General features: G+C 37.6%; 1 protein-coding gene across 1 annotated transcript in view; it reads left to right on the forward strand.

The window, feature by feature from the left end:
• Positions 1 to 9,343, forward strand: part of acsf3 (acyl-CoA synthetase family member 3) — a 60,795-nt gene extending 51,452 nt beyond the window's left edge. Inside the window, exons 8-10 of the mRNA XM_088333829.1 lie at positions 2,078 to 2,212; positions 2,283 to 2,394; positions 7,547 to 9,343. Coding sequence (XP_088189955.1) covers positions 2,078 to 2,212; positions 2,283 to 2,394; positions 7,547 to 7,661 — 362 coding nt within the window. The 3' untranslated portion in view covers positions 7,662 to 9,343. The remainder of the gene's footprint in view (positions 1 to 2,077; positions 2,213 to 2,282; positions 2,395 to 7,546) is intronic.
• Positions 9,344 to 16,733: the final 7,390 nt, after the last annotated feature.

A 16,733-nucleotide genomic window follows, 5' to 3' on the forward strand; every position in this document is an offset into this window, starting at 1 on the left:
GCTTGTTTGTAGGTGACCAAACTCTAATTTGGAAAAAAAAAAATCCTTAAAAATCAATGCAGTTTCGGATTTAGTTCGGCATCCGTCTCTCAAATCAAGTGTGCACTTCAGCGCCAAAGTACTCGTGGCCCCAAAGTGCGCATTTCTGTATGCATGTGTATTGCTCTGTTACTTCAGAATCATATCACATAAAAAGTAAAAAGTAGTCATCCAAATAATTACTTAAGTAAAAGTAATTGATTGCTGTGCAGATCATCTTAGAAGAAGAAAGCAAGAAAAAAAAAAGAAAAAAAATTGACCTGGGTTCAGTCCTGGCCCAATATCTTACCTCAAGTATAGTGATGAGAAGCTCATTTAAAAATATATTAACAAGTCCTTCGACGTCAGAAATCTAGAGGAATACTGAAAAAAAACAACCACATCATCAAGCACCCAAAGCTGTTTTTTCTGAATATTTAAAATATACCAGTGTATGTCTGTTTTCAAACACAGCACAACTTCAGCACAGAACAAAATTGGTTGCTTTGTCTGGGATAGGCGTGGTTTTCGTGAACAAGGCATCCTACTTCTAAGTGAAAATAACCTTTATCAAAACGACCTCTAATTCATGATAATAATCATTTGAAATTTAGAATGATTTAATGCCAGTATTTTTCAGAAAATCACATCATATGTATCCTTTAAGAGGAATCACTGACCTGATTCTTTGTAAACTTAAATGTGAATATTCTAATAAAAGGTTGGAACTACTATTCTATAGTGTAGCATTTCCCCCCCCCCTTTCTAAAATAGCCTTCTTAGTTATTATTTTGTATTTTCTCCATTAAAATAAGGTAGACCTAACCAAAGACAAAATTGGACAGAATAAAAGTAATCTAAAATTTTTCTATTTTAGAATATAAGATGAACTGCAACGGTCCCAATGCAGCCACATCATTTGAACTATCGTTCATCCGTTATTGTCTATTTTATCTCACTACATTACCATTCCATTTTGCTTTAGTGGCTATCTCATTGTACGGTCATGAATCATTCATTATCGTTTCCTGACCGCTGTACGGAACACAAATCAATGCCGACTTTGTGATGCCCGCTCGTTTAAACACGTCCAAGCGATCTATATAATATTTTAAATGGAACGTGAGCAGTCATGAAGAATTTGTATGAATTGACACCAATACTTTTAAAAGTAGCATTTAAAATGCTAGCAAATACTAAGAATCTTCTGTAGTTTGCTATGTCAGTTTGTAGCAAATTACTGAATACACATTTGCTATGAAAACTACAGAAATGGGGGGGGTCCTGCAATGTTCATTTTTGCATCAAACACAATAAGTGTTAGAAATACAGTAACTGTCACAAATATCAGTTATATTCATATAATGTGTACATGCTTTTTTCTTTTTGCTCCTTAATGTGAAAATGTGAAAATATATACCTTGCGAGTTACTTGTGGATATTTGTTGCTGCCAAATATTTTTGCACTTGTTTTTGGTGCATTATTTTTACGACGCACTATTCTTTTTCATTGCACTATGATTATAAACTTAGCCCAGTCTCGAAGCTCTTCATTGTTAATATGTTTGCCTATATCCCCTGACAGTCTTTTCTCTTTTTTCTCTTAAAAGTCTTACCATGGAGTCAAATCTACATTGTCACTTCTTTTCAAGCAATGACATAGTTAAAGAACCACTTTCCAACCTTAAATGGGGCTCTTAAATGCTACACAGTTATGTATGTATAACCGGTGTTAACCCTCTAAAAAAAGGACCACGTGTTTACCGAGCAAGGGTTAAAAGTTTACTTTTTAAGTATTATTTTAACAATGTGATAAGTTAAGCAACTTAAAAACTACACTTTTTAACACTACCTAAGTAACCATATGCTCCTTATCTACACAGTGCTCATTCAACACTAGTAATTTTTTGCATTTTATTATACGTGTTTGTGCAATATTGGTGAAAATTGTATTTAACAAAAAGGCCTTTCACTGTTTTCATGCATTTAAGTATACACAGACGAGTTTTTAAGCTTTTGTGCATGTTTCACGCTTTTGTGTATTTTATCTAACGTACAGGAGACACAGCAGTGTTTAAAAACGGCGTCTATTGGATTATGGGCCGCACCCAAGTTGACATTATAAAGTGTGGCGGATATAAGATCAGCGCCCTCGAAGTGGAGCGGCACCTGCTGGCTCATCCAGACATTCTCGGTAACCACTGTTTCTTGTAAGATTTGTAATTAAAGCCAAAAATGCTACTTTTTACATTTTACTGGTACAGACGTGGCTGTGGTTGGGCCCCCGGATGACACCTGGGGTCAAAAAGTAACTGCAGTGGTTCAGCTGAAGGAAGGTCGGCATCTCACCTTGCCTGATTTGAAGACGTGGGCGAGGTAATTTCAACATCTAACTTCTCTTTAAGCGTATATATTCCCAGTAACCTATCATTGCTGTTATAAATAAAGAAAGAAAAAACATGTTACGTGTTTGCACTGGAGTTTATAATCTCGTTATATACTATGTTTACGACATTGTTATCAATGACATTAAAGACAGTTCAATTCAAGAGTGGCACCAAAACACATTTTTTTTTAATTACTAAGGTATTTTTTGTTCAGTGGGTTGGATTAAAAACACCAATGGGCCTCAGAGTGCCCACCCCGTTGTAATTATGCTACACCTAAACAGCACTATGAAATGTGCATTAGTGCAAGGATTACGTATCAAGTATGGACATTTATTTTCGGCGATGTAAAAAATTAAGTTAGCGTTTCCCAGCGGTAAATTAGAATGAGAAGAACCTCCTGCAACACAAAAAAGTAAGCTACATTTTTACCCATCAGCTATATGGGGAGGGCTTTGTCTTAAAAATATTTACATACGTTTTTCAGATCCACAAATATATTTGCGATTTGTTCGAAATCCAAAAATCATATGTCCTGATAAATGCACATGCAAGATTCAAAATCACATATGTAAATCGCGGATATATTTGTGGCTCTGCTCTGATTCACACCAGATATCTTCTTTAAATGGTACAGAAGAAATTAGAAAATTGTCTGTAAAAGTCCTTAAAAGTGCTTGAATTTGGCCATTAAAAAGGTGTACAAACCCTGATGCCTGAATATAATGTTGACAATGTAAGAACATGTTGAGGGTTTGATTTCGTCCCCGAACCTTGAGTTGGACACCTGGCTTTTAACTTTACAATTTAAGTTTCCCATAGCGTGACAAAAATGAAGATGGATGTAGAATTTTAGAATTATGTGTCGCAAATTCAGGTCTAAGCAAAGGTCATTTTATTGTTTTAATTCCTTATTCTAGAATTGGTTTAATTATTTTTTTTAAATAACAGTTTAAGTTTTAAGAATTATTCTGTCAGTTTTTAGCAATTTTATTTTGGGGAAAATGCAACATTATTTTTTAATTAGTTTCTTGGGGTTGGATTTTTTTGTATCTGCCAATACATAGTCTTGTCCGATACCTTGGAATTGCATCAGGAAGAAAACACGTTCTGTTTTTGTAATATGTATTTATGAAAATGTATACATGCAGTCATTTATAAGTGCTGAATAAGTGTACGGTATACTATTGTATACTTAGTGCAATGCATGTTAGATTCAAAGGGACAGTGTGTATTAAGTTACCTCTAGTAGCGCAATAGAGAACACAAACTACAGAGACTCAAAGTGACCAAACCGCACTACTGTTTTTTAAAATTTTTTGCCTAGCCTTTCATGAGGTTTTTGTTTGTTTGGGGTACCCATAGCAGCAAGATGGACCGCAATTATGTTAGCTTACTCTAAGGGAGCCTCATGTTATGTAAAAAATTTTCGACGTTGTATTTTTAAAAATATATATGATTGTTAATGTATTTTTGCGTATTATTTTAATCAATATTATTTTTTAATAAGTTTTTTTTGCCCATCATGATGCTCTTAGGTTAAACACACTGCCCCTAATAAATACATAATGAACAAAGAGCAAGCCCAGAAAAATGCACAGTTGAAAAACAATAACATTAGAAATTACATTACTGTTATTCTAATGTACACAATGCAGCACAGAATGAAGAATAAACTATTCTTATTTTTATTGAGGAGGGGGCCGCAAAGTGATGCTGGGGACAGAGTAGCACCAAGCAGACGACACACAGTAAATGCTAGCACGGGGCAGATTGTGTGTGTATGTATTGGGTGGGTGTGACTGTGTGTGTTTGCGCGACTGTTAGAGGCTGGTGTACAATGGCGAGCGCACAAGTGGCTACCAAAACAAACCAGATAGCCAGATAGCTTTTAGCGGCTCCGTACATTGAAAATATATTCATCAATGAATTGGACTTTGAGGAAAATCAGAAGACCGCAAAGAAATGGTGATATACCAGGAGGTGCTACGTGCATTGTTATTGGGTCCGGGAAGATCCAGAGGCAGCGTTGGAAGAGAACCCAATAGCGAGGCTGCAGGTCTGGCCTCCTGCTAAGCCTAAGCTAACATCTCTTTCAAGCCACCACTGCCAAGCCTGTTTCTTACCAACGCCAGATCCATTACCCATTAAATAGATGCCCTGGAGCTAATCTGGAGGAACTCGTGGGAAACCGCTACATTCGGGACGGTTGCATTTTAATTATTGCAGAGACTTTACTCGACTTGTGTATCCCCAATGCTAGCATGCAGCTAGCCAGCCGCTCTCTGAATCGCTTTCGAACACTGAAAGGAAAAGCCTTTTAATTTTGTTGTACTTTTGTATCATGACACTAAAGACTATTCATTCAACTGCAATTGTAAGTTCTGTGTAATTATTCGTAGATCTCAGTCTGTAAGGATGTCATCTCAAGGTAAGTTTGACCCTTGGGGCTTTTATGAAGGCGTTACTCTACTTCGCGCATTTCAGTTTTCGCAGTAGGATTCTGGTCCCCATTAACTATGATAACAAAGGGATTACTGTCATTAGAGTGAACCTTGAGGTGGAAGTAAAATCAACATAACAGCAGCATCTTTTCATAAGATGCATGCTCCACAACCTAGGAAATAAGTAGCGCTACGCTAGCTGGCCGTATGATAAAATAAAATCACATGGTCTAACTTGCCCTCATGGTACTCATCCTGCTCACCCAGAAAACACACACAAATTGTTTACACATGCACAATAATGCACACACTCATGCCAAGGGTCCCGCCTGCAGACAATCAGCATCAGCACAATTCCCGCTAGCTAGCCAGTTGCTGCTAACGGGCATAAAGAGGAAAATGAGAGTAGACAAACAAGCGGACGGATGCTCACTCTTCAGTGGCCCGGTCGCAGCCATCACTCTCCATCTCCATCATGCCATGCCCCAAAGAAGTTTTGGACACTTTGCCGCCATGTGCTGAAAGCACGGCGTGAATCATTCTGGTCACTCGCCACATAGCTACAAAATCTGCTTCGAAGTAGGTTGATAATAATAATTAGGAATGATTGATAATGTTGTACCAATACCAATAACATTGTGCTTCTCTATACCAAATCAGTGTACTGTATATACTCAGGCTGTCAAACTCAGTTTGGCCCTGCGGCTGGATCCAGACTTTCGGTTTTGAAGCAGGCCTGATCATATTTTTCGGATTATAAATCGCAAAAACTGCATAATTAAAAAGGAAAAAAACATATCTGAGGCACTGTTGTATAAATCACATTTTTGGTGGGAATTTATTTGGTAAAGTCCATCACAAAAAAATGCATGTAATCTTAAAAGGCAATAACAGGCTGAATAAGTGTACGGTATACTAGTGTAACCTTAGTGCTTTGCTTAGCATATCGCCTAACATGCAAAGCTCCCCGGTTCGAGACTGGGTGGAAAAATGTGTTGGCCTGGAGAGGGATGCAGTGCTTTACAATGTGCTTCACACTTACCCATTCACACACTCATCATCAGTTCCACTTATTCCATCCTTTCTGAATCCCGACAGGATGGTTTTGGTCGTCACTGAATCACATGTTTTGTTGATCCATGTCTTGTGTTTTATATTACTTCGTTTTGTAGTTTACTTAGCTTCCTGATTTTTCTATTTTCCTTGTTTACATCTTTTCATTTCCTGAAATTTTTTTGACTGTTTGCACTGCTTGTGATGCAGATTCAGAATAAGTAAATGACATAATTCAATGACTTCCAGGAAAGTTGCATGGCGCATTCTCCCGCGTGCCAATTTTGTTCAGCTCTTTCCGTTTGTTTTTATCAAATACCGGCAAAGCTGAAATTATCAACACGGGCCTAGAGCGCCCTCTTCTGGTTTATTTTGAAAATAAAATGTAAAACGATAAAAAATGTTAAAACTCGATATTATGATGTGTTAATTTCACACATAAGTCACACCAGAGTATAAGTCACAACGCTGGCCAAAGTATGGAGAAAAAATACAGTGGCTTTGTTTTTCAGCATTATGCTTTATCATAAAAATGTCATCTTCCACTTTTTACACCCGTTTCCTTCTTTAGCCACTCAAGTCGCCAAATTTCATGACTCAGGGTCCCAACAATTTGGTTTACTCTTCCCATCGTTTACTGGGCTTTCTAGTAACTTATCGTGTCTCCCACTAAAATTAGCCACTCGAGCCAGCTACTGTACGACCATTCCCAGCTTTTTACTCTTTTAGCCATTCCGGGTGTTTCTAGCGCATTTTGTCTTTTCTTGTTCTGGCTTAAATTCATCTTTGTTCAATAGAGACAAAGTGGAAAAAGGGTTATGAATTTTAGCGAGTGGCATGCTTTGAGCTTCCGTAGTGTGTACTCTTCGAATGTGCACGCTCTAGCTCCAATTTTAGCTACAACGACCTCTAGTGGTGAATTATTACACACTTTAAAATTATACACGTACAACATCCAGCATGTCCCATATCACACAATTGTTCTGCGGCACTCATTTTTCTAAAGCAGACATAGACGTTTAAAATATAGTGAGAAAGGAAAAAAAATACTCAACATAATATTATGACTTCTCTATTCCCTTCCACTCCAATGTGTTTTTATTTATTCATATTGTAACCTGTTTTTACCCACAATTAGTTTGTGCGTTTTTTGTCTATAGTTAACCTGAAATGACGACTGAATGTTGGGTTTTTAAAATGTTTTTTTGTTTTTATTGAACAGTGACGATGAATGAATTTCTTATCTTAATAATAATAATAATAATAACAATGTTCATTGAAAAAAGCTAAGGGCTGCAGCCTACGGACAAAGCGCCACAAACTGCAAACAACAAAACTCACTTTTAATTAGTCGAGCCTGCCGCTTTGCCTCGTATTTATGTATTTTGTGTTTTCTAATCTCCCAACAACGATATTGTTTTGTTTAGAATTGTCTGTGTCTGGAAGGTAAATTTGGCTTATTAGCGAGGGATGAAGGACGGTGCTTATCGCGGCCGCTCCGCCGCAGGCCAAGCTTTTGTTGTGCGATTGTTTTCGGTTCTTGTTGTCTTTGTTGCGCACGCACGATTATTGAAGTAGGGCGGTGCTGCTGCGTCTGCGCCGTATCTCCGCTCAGCAAGTCTTACGTGCGTTACGTCTTTGCAGGGAGCACATGGCGCCGTACACAATCCCTACCGGCCTGCTCCTGCTGGAACAGATACCGAGGAACCAAATGGGGAAGGTCAACAAGAAGGACCTTCTTAAACAGTTTTTCCCGTGAATGCATCTTTAAGATTTCCTTTGGCGCTGTTGCCACGGGCTCCTTGGATAAGGTGTGTCAGTCATAGTGTTTTTACATTCAAATTAAAAACGAGACAAATTATGTTTTGAAACTCAACTCTCGCTGTTGTCCAACAGTGACGACATACAATGGCATTGAAATTATGCTTGATTGCGTATAGTGTCGCGGTCATGTGAAAATAATTATCTCTGAAATTCGTTATTGTGGGTTCATTATCGAAATCAGGGGTTACCAAAATTTTTAGAACTGAGAGCTACTTTGATACAGACTCGCACAAATATCTACCAGTTCTATATGCATTTTTAAACTACAGGTAACTTATGTTATTACTCTTTTACACAATACAACTTATTTTGAAAACTTGACACATGGTCAGTGACTCTCCCGAGGTCATCGTGTGTGGGTCTTAGTCAGACACCCTTCACCCAGATGACCCAGCCGAAATGATCAATCCCCCTGACATGCGTCCAGGTAGCGCGCTATGCCACGCCTTTTACCTCTTTAACCAGAGCCAGCGTGAAACATTTTCAGCTGCTCCCTGGATGTTATTGATGGCTCTTTGCCAGTGCAGGCTACAAATATTACCACTATATTATTACTTGGTTGTAATTATTGGAAGGTTAAAATAGACTCATTTAAGTATCATGCAAGTTTGAAATCTAATTTCCTTGAAAATCACAGTGACCAATCAGTGGTGATCAATTTTGAGAACCATGCTGCAGGCTACTCAGGTGTTCTTAGGAGGCTGCCTTGGGCCCTGGGGCACCACGTTGGAGACCGTTTATCTAAATCGTTCCTTTGTAGTTTGTAAGAGATATTTAAAGAGTAATATCATAAACATATATTTAAAATCTATTTTGGGTGGAATTATACCTTTTCATCCTGCTGTAAAGAATGAATTTTGGAGTCTTTAAGTGTTTTTCACACGACAGTGACAATAAATTAGATGCACTGTATTTTCTGGACTACAAGTAGCACTTTTCTTTTAATACGTTGTATGTTTCAGCGAGTTAACACCCTTTCACTTCAACCTAAGCATAAAGTAAATGAATATACCTTTATAAAATGCTTATAACTTCATAAGAATTTATATCTGTTTTCATAAATTCCTATACATTTATTTACAAAACGGATATGATGAAAAATAGCGCAGCCATCTTCCCCACTTGACAATGTTTGACTTACAGTTCAGTGAATCTTGTGTATATGTTTCTACCCAAAAATACATTTTTTTTCAGACTGGTACGACTTATATCCTAGAAAATATGGTATTATAAAATGTTTTACTTGCGCAATATTCTTAAAATATAGAATGCAATATAGAGAAAATTGAAACTGTTCTGATAAAACCTGACAAATTCCGTACAAATATGAAAAATAATTGTAATTATTTTCCTACACAACATTGTGATGCATCCAAGTTGTTTTCACATGCAGTATATGCATATAATTGTGTTCAATACAACTTATTGATTTTGCTTTTACCAATTTATCTGACTGTGAAATGATGATGAATTAGCCATGTGAATTATTTACCATGCAAAACAGAAATGTTACCACATTGGTTGAAAATGATGCTGATTTTAATGATATTTGAATTAATCTTCTTCCTTGAATAAAATAAACAATTCCCTTGAAATAAAAAATCCATATTATCTTGTGCATAGTAGACTGATTTGCTTGTTTGGAGTTTTTTTTTCTAATTGCAGTAAACAATGGTAAACAAGCAGAATTATCAACCATTATTACATTTTACCACATCGGCAGAATTTTTTTTCTTGTCCAAGGATTTTATCTTGTTTCTTAAATAAAATGAGAATTTATCTTTAAAGTTAAAAATATTAAACATGATAGGTTGTTTTTCTACTTTTGAGTATTTTTTTATAATTGCACAATCGGCAGAAAAATGTGCTCCTATATGTATGTATGTATGTATATATATATATATATATATATATATTTATCCTGTTTCTTGAATAGAATGAAAGAAGATCCTTGTATTTAATAAAAAATGTTCTTGTTCTTATTTTTATCATTTGGAACATATTTTTTCTATTGTTGTAGAATAAATTCTTAAAATAGGCAAAATGATCTACCATCTACTAAATAAGACAGTTTTGCTTTTTTTCAAGCATATTTTTTTTTAATTAAATCTTTTGAATGAACAAGATAATATACCTTTAACCAGGGGTGTCCAAACCTTTCAGAAAGTAAGCCAGACTTGGTAAATTGAAAATATGCGAGGGCTGACTAGTTAGCCTGGCATTCTTTGAACAGTCTTTAATAAATTCAGCCTCTGTGAAAGGTTTGCAATGCTTGGCGATCGGCGTCACGACCTTGTAGCTCGCCATTGTAGAATTTTCATTTGACCCATAAAAAAAAACTCTGCTGTGCCGTTAAAATAGCTCCCAATTGTTTCACGTTTTCACAGCGGTCACTTCCAGTTAACTTTTTGTAGTCAACATTTTTCGTTTGGCAGTGTTTGTTATCTCTATTTACCTACCCACCTACCTTGGTCATATCCCTCAAGAGGGGTGACGGACAGCAAGACAAACACATACAATAACAAAAAAAGAAAATAAAAAAGGGGAAAAATAGCAAAAAACACACCCAAAGATTTTTGGACCATGGCCAACCCAAATTCCCAAACAAGTTAGGCACCTCGACACCTAAGTTGGTCATGCTTTCGTCCCTCCAGATTAAACGGGACACAACAAAGTGGCCATGTCACTCGGGTCAGGGTGACACAAGACACTCTTCTGTTCAACAGCAGGGCCCGACAGCTTTCACTGGTTTACCCCTGCCGCATCATAAAGGTGTCCTGCCCATCCCTTAGAACGCATCCAAACATCCCACTATCCTTTTACAACACCTCGCCACTCATTCCTATCACCAACAAGAGCTCTAGCTTCCACTATATTTAGACCTCTTTCCTGCAGTGCACTCATAACACCATCAATCCACGTCAATTGCGGCCTTCTTCTTGGTCTCCTTCCATTTACTTCTGCTTTGTAGATCCTTTTCAACATTCGCTCCTCATCCATCCTCTCCATGTGTCCAAACCAACTGAGTACTCTCTTATCCACACACTTGCTCAGTTCCACTACTACTCCAGTTCTGTCTCTCACAATTTCATTTCTCAATCTATCCAATCTTGTCACTCTTAATATTGTTTTGTTATAATATTACTTATATTATAGTTATATTATAGTCTTTAAAAACAGCCACAAACTTTTGGAAAATTAAGCTGACACAGTTGTTTCAGATTACCGTAAAAAAATACTCCAATCTCCACTTGTCCATCAAGCGGCAGCCCTCACAATCAACTACTCACAGTCGCCATGTTGGAAACGGGGTGGGCTAAAATTCTCACAGAAAGGTAGCCAAAGGGCTACTGCTATCATCTGGTTAAACGTTATTGTTATTTTTGTATTTCTTTTATTTACAAATGTATTTTATGCTACGGTCAACATGACTGGTGGGTTACATATTATTTTGTGACAGAGGCCTCGGGCCGGACTTCGGACATGCTTGCTTTATAGGAAGAAAGTGTGTCGCGGTACTAAAATGAGATACATTTTCTGCCTTTTGAGGAAGAGGGTTTAATTCTATGCGCAATATCAACACACTCAAACCTGGTTGCCCAAATAAAATGCACAATATGGTTAAGATTCAGCAGAACTGCCTCAAATTGACAAATAAAAGGATTTACATTTCCAAGTGTTTTTTATTTTCTCCATATTTTCTGTGAGCGTGCAGCTGCGGTGACACAGGTGCGTACGGGTTGCCTGCTGTCAGCTTCTTGGGCACCACAGCTGGATGCCTAACACTTGATCCCGAACCTCGCACGGTGAGCTCTTCTCGCCTCTCATCCTTTCTCATCTCAATTTCCTCCAACACTCGGCCTCCTTCGTCTTCATCAGCACTCCTAACAGATTGCAGCAGGGTCGGCGACACTCCCGAGAGGCTTTTTTGGAGTGTGCCAGAAAAAAAGAAGACGAGGGGTTATACGAGAAGGAAATATCTGAAGAAGGAGGGGGTGGGTAAGATATGAGCGAAGAGAGTATTCCTACATGGAAAGACATATGAGTGCAAGTTGGTTGGTACATGCTTGTGTCTATTGGTCTGGCCGCAGCCACCAGAGAGCTGATTAAGAGAGCGGAGATATCGATCTGTGGGCTGGCAGACTAGGATGGATGAGCGAGCAGGAGCAGTTGAGAATGGCGTCCGTGCCCTCAAATCCCACCTTCGAGCCCTGACCAACCACCCACGCTTCAGCTGCTAGTGGGGCAAGGGCCACGGGTGAGCGGCGAGGAAGGCCGCAGTTAGAACGGGATCTGAAGTCTGAAGCCGTGTGCAGAATTAAAAAAAAATAAAAGAATCATGCATCTCTCCTGTGGTGTGTCTTGGACAAACATGACCTAGCGATGCCCATCACTTTAAAGGCCGTTTTTTGGGTAGGGGTTTTCCCCCGCACATGAAACCGATAGTACTGGCTTCTATGGTTACCAGTTCCAGGAGAAGTCTCCTGATCTGACTCTCATACAGCACCTTTATCATCTGGTCGCTGTTGTTTTTGGGAGACAAGCCAGACCTCCGCATTGACTAACAATAGGGATATGGGATTCTAAATCACTGGGGGAAAACCTTTTTGCTCAGAAAGTTTTGGGGGTTTTATATTTTTGTCAGAAAACAAACTCTGTGGTGATGATGTTTCATCTTTTGCTTTTGAGACATATTGAAGGCTTAAAGGCTCTTTGTCAGGACTTTGCGTTTCATATATTTTTGTATCTATATTCAAATTATGTATGTATTTAAATGAATAAAGAACTAAATTGATAAAATAAGATGGCATTAATAAAAAAATCAATTAAATTGTTCCATTAAAATACATCCTTGTAAATATGTTTTGTACAAATGCATACTAGAACTTAGTTTGGGGAGTTCATCCTTTTATTGCATTTTTGTTACGCCTCAGAAGTAATATTCTCAAATAATGATTCTAATTAAATTTATGTTATTCTTATAATTATATCTGACTGATTTATGTATAGAAAGTATAGGCTAGTTTAAAGATAATTGAGAAAAAAAAAAACGATATGAAAATCTAATTCAGGAATTAAGTGTGTATCCAAAGGCAGTCCGGAATAGTCCAAGCCAAGATTTGCTCAAGACTGCCCCCTCATTTGAATAACTTTTCAACGCTCATTTCGCGCTGACAGCGTTAAATAATTAAATGTCAACACAGAACCTTTTTATTTATTGATTCATTATTTTGCTTTATTTATAGATTTGCATTTTTTGCACACTTTTATTTTTACAATTTCAATATTGTTTTTTTTTAAATTTCTGCACATATTTAATTATGTGTATATTTTTAAATGTTGTTTTAAATGTGGATTTATATTGTGTATATAGTAGTGCATTTATATATATCATATATATATATATATATATATATATATATATATATATATATATATTCACGCTGACTGCAAATAAAAATTAAATGTGAAAACAGATTTTTTATTTATTCTTTTATTATTTTTTGTATTTTTAGATTTGTATTTTTGCACACTTAGTTTTAGAATTAATACAGTTCAGAATCTTTTTATTAATAACATTTATCATTTTTACACATAATTTTTTATCATTTTTAGCTCATATTTAATTTTAATTATACGTGTATAATTTTTGTGTATATACAGTATATTTCCTCTTTTGTATACATTTACTTTCGATGTACTGAGACTGTGATAAACTTTTGGTATTGACCAAATACTTATTTTCCACCGTGATTTGCAAATAAATTCTTTAAAAAATCCAACAATGTATTTTTCTGTTGTTTTTTTCCACATTCTGTCTTTCATTGTTGCGGTTTACCCATGTTGACGGTTACATGCCTCTCTTATATTTTGAAGTGTGAGTACTTGCACAGGTAAGGGTTGACTAAATACTTATTTGCCCCACTATATACTATTATTCTTTATTTATAATTATGAATTTAATGTAGATCAGAATTATACAGTTTTATCCATGTTCAGTGTCTTCCATTTTCTAATAATGCTCCCCCAGTTGATTTCCCATCACCAAACATTTGACCTATTGCACATTCAGTCTTCCCAGTCTGGTGCATGTGTACAATTTTTTTCTCTCTTGTCCTTCAAGAGATCTTTGGTCTTCGGTCTAACACAGGTAACGAGAGGATCCTCGTCTGATCTTGTTTGTCTGACCTTGTTAGAATTACTTGGATCTCTTTAACAGCCAGAAATATTGCTTGTTTGTAGGAGCAAATACTTATTTTCCACTCTATTTTTGGAAATAAATTCCGTAAATATCAAACAATGTGTTTTTTTTTTCTCTTCAACATATTGTCTCTCCTCTTTGGCGTTAACACATTACAGGCCCCTCCAGGAGAACTTACTCAAATGGTTGTTGATTAAATACATATTTGCCCCACTATATCCATCCATTATCTGGACCGCTTATCCTCAGTAAGGTCGTGGGGGTGCTGGAGCCCATCCCAGCTATGCTTGGGCAGTGGGCAGGGGACACCCTGAACTGGTCGCAGGGCACACAAGGACAGACAATTTGCACGCTCATTCACACCTAGGGACAATTTGGACCGGCCAATTAACCTGATATGCATGTTTTTGGAATGTGGGAGGAAACCGGAGTGACTGGAGGAAACCCACCGAAGCACGGGCAGAACATGCAAACTCCACACAGGAAGGTTCGATCTTATAACCTCAGCACACGCGCTAACCACTGCCCCGCCGTGCTGCCCTGCCCCACTATGTATGTCTGCTTATTTAAGTTATTTAATAATTTAATTTTGTCATAGCATTTTTTTGTTGTCTTTTATAAAGTTTTTGGTCCATTTTATTGTTTGTTCTGTGTTCTTTTTTTATAAAAAATAATCACGTCTTAAAAAGAGAAAAAAGTTGACCTAAATAGTTTTCCTTCCAAATGTAAAGTTTCGATCTCTTTAACACTTTTCAATCTCTTTCAATCTCGTGCCTTTTTTGGGCGGCGGCTATCAGCATGGGGGCAGAGTTACAGGAGGATGTGTTTCTCTTAATATATTCCAATTGGAAAAGTGGGAGCCTGCTTATTCCCCTGACATCATTTTGATCAAGTACTGCTGCCCTTCAACTATTCACACATGCACAAGCAACACTCTCCTGCTCGTGTTTGCTGGTGCATGCTGGGAGAGCTTGTCTGCAGATGGCTTTTTATTGGACCCCAGGGCCCTGGTGCACGGCTTACGGGGGGCCACGCTCGTGGGCTTATTTATGTGCGACTTTGCCCACATTATAAGCGAATGGTTCACATTGGGACGTTTTAGGGCCCCTTTTATCACTATTATACGCACATATACATTTTATTGCCTATCCATCTTAATATTCTTTTTATCTTGGTCTTTTGTTACATGTTTATTGTGGAGTGCCACGTTTAATCTTGTTATAAACAATATACACTACATTGTGTTCAACAACAATAAAGACAATTTTATTATGTTAATATATATTCATATATACAGTATATTTATAGCAATGTTCATAAACCAGAGTTTGTACGGGTGCCTGAGATCCGTGAAAATGTTTTAATTTTAATGTTGTGTTTTCAAGGATTGTAAAATGCAAACATTTTGGATGAAGAGATTTTAAATGCTTGAAACTGTTCCCAACAATTCTGCATAAAATCTACTGCACCTGTTTGGGGTCATTGTCTGGTTGAAAAACCCATTTCAAGGGCATGTCCTCTTCAGCACAAGGCAACATAACCTCTTCAAGTATCTTGAAATACACAAACGGATCCATAATCCCTCGTATGCGATAAATGGGCCCAACACCAGAGTAGGAGAAACATACCCAGATCACGATACTTGCACCACCATGCTTTACTGTCCTCAATGTGTACCGTGTTTTCCGCACTATAAGGCGCACCTAGAAGTCTTTTTTTTTTTCAAAAGCTGACCATACGCCTTATAATACAGTGCGCCTTATATATGGCTCAATATTAAATCAAAAGGTCTCGCAACTTACGCAACAGCCGCCGACTCGATTTTCCCCCGAACGTGGAGTAGTCCGCGGTGTATGCTGGGATTTATATACCGGCGTTTCATTGGCTAACCAATGTGTCAATCATCATTCGAATCGATCGCTATTGGCTGAAGTTATTCGGAGCCTCGGATTGGCTAGAGGGCCAAAACAAACCCTGCAATTGGCCGAAAAAGATGTGTCAATCATCCGTTAAATCGATCGCTATTGGCTGAAGTTATTCGAAGCCTCGGATAGGTTAGAGGGCCAAAACAAACCCTGCAATTGGCCGAAAAAGATGACTGAATAGCAAACTTGCTAAACTATGCCATAAAGAAACATGTTTCATTAGTCTGTATTTGTAAACATTTTACTCTCCTGGATTTACTACACTCACGGTTGTTAGAAGACCATGATTGCGTATCATTATTGAACGTGAGAACTTAGGTGAGCTATGCGGCTTTATATTTTCCCGGTATCTTGTTTTAGAACGATCTTGATGTTGCTGTGATGAGTTAAGTGAATTAAACTCAATTCCAAGTGTTTATTGTCATATGCACAGTAAAGTTGCGAGCGAAAAAGAAAGCAGAAACTAAGGAATGGTTGGCATTTCTTGAATCCCAAGACTTTAACCTTCCGAATGATATTTGAAATGATGCATTTGAGTGACACCGCATCCGCACGTGCCTACGACACGTATTTGCTTCTTTGCAAGCTTTGGGAATGTTAAGGGGGTAATCAGTTTGACTGAATCATCTGACTGTTTTGTCAACGTTCCCATTGTAGCGCCTTATAACCCGGTGCGCCTTATCTATGGAAGATATAGGACCAAAAACTATTTTTTGGGGGTGCGCCCTATAACCCGGTGCGCCCTATAGTGCAGAAAATACGGTACTTGGGTTTGAATTCAGAGTTTGGGTGTCATCTTACACACGGTCTGTGGCCCCTGGACCCAAAAGGACAATTTCACTTTCATCAGTCCACAAAGTGTTCCTCCATTTTTCTTTAG

The sequence above is a fragment of the Urocampus carinirostris genome, chromosome 4, assembly GCF_059441175.1.
Source record: "Urocampus carinirostris isolate Australia breed hairy pipefish chromosome 4, RoL_Ucar_1.0, whole genome shotgun sequence".
Taxonomy (NCBI): domain Eukaryota; kingdom Metazoa; phylum Chordata; class Actinopteri; order Syngnathiformes; family Syngnathidae; genus Urocampus; species Urocampus carinirostris.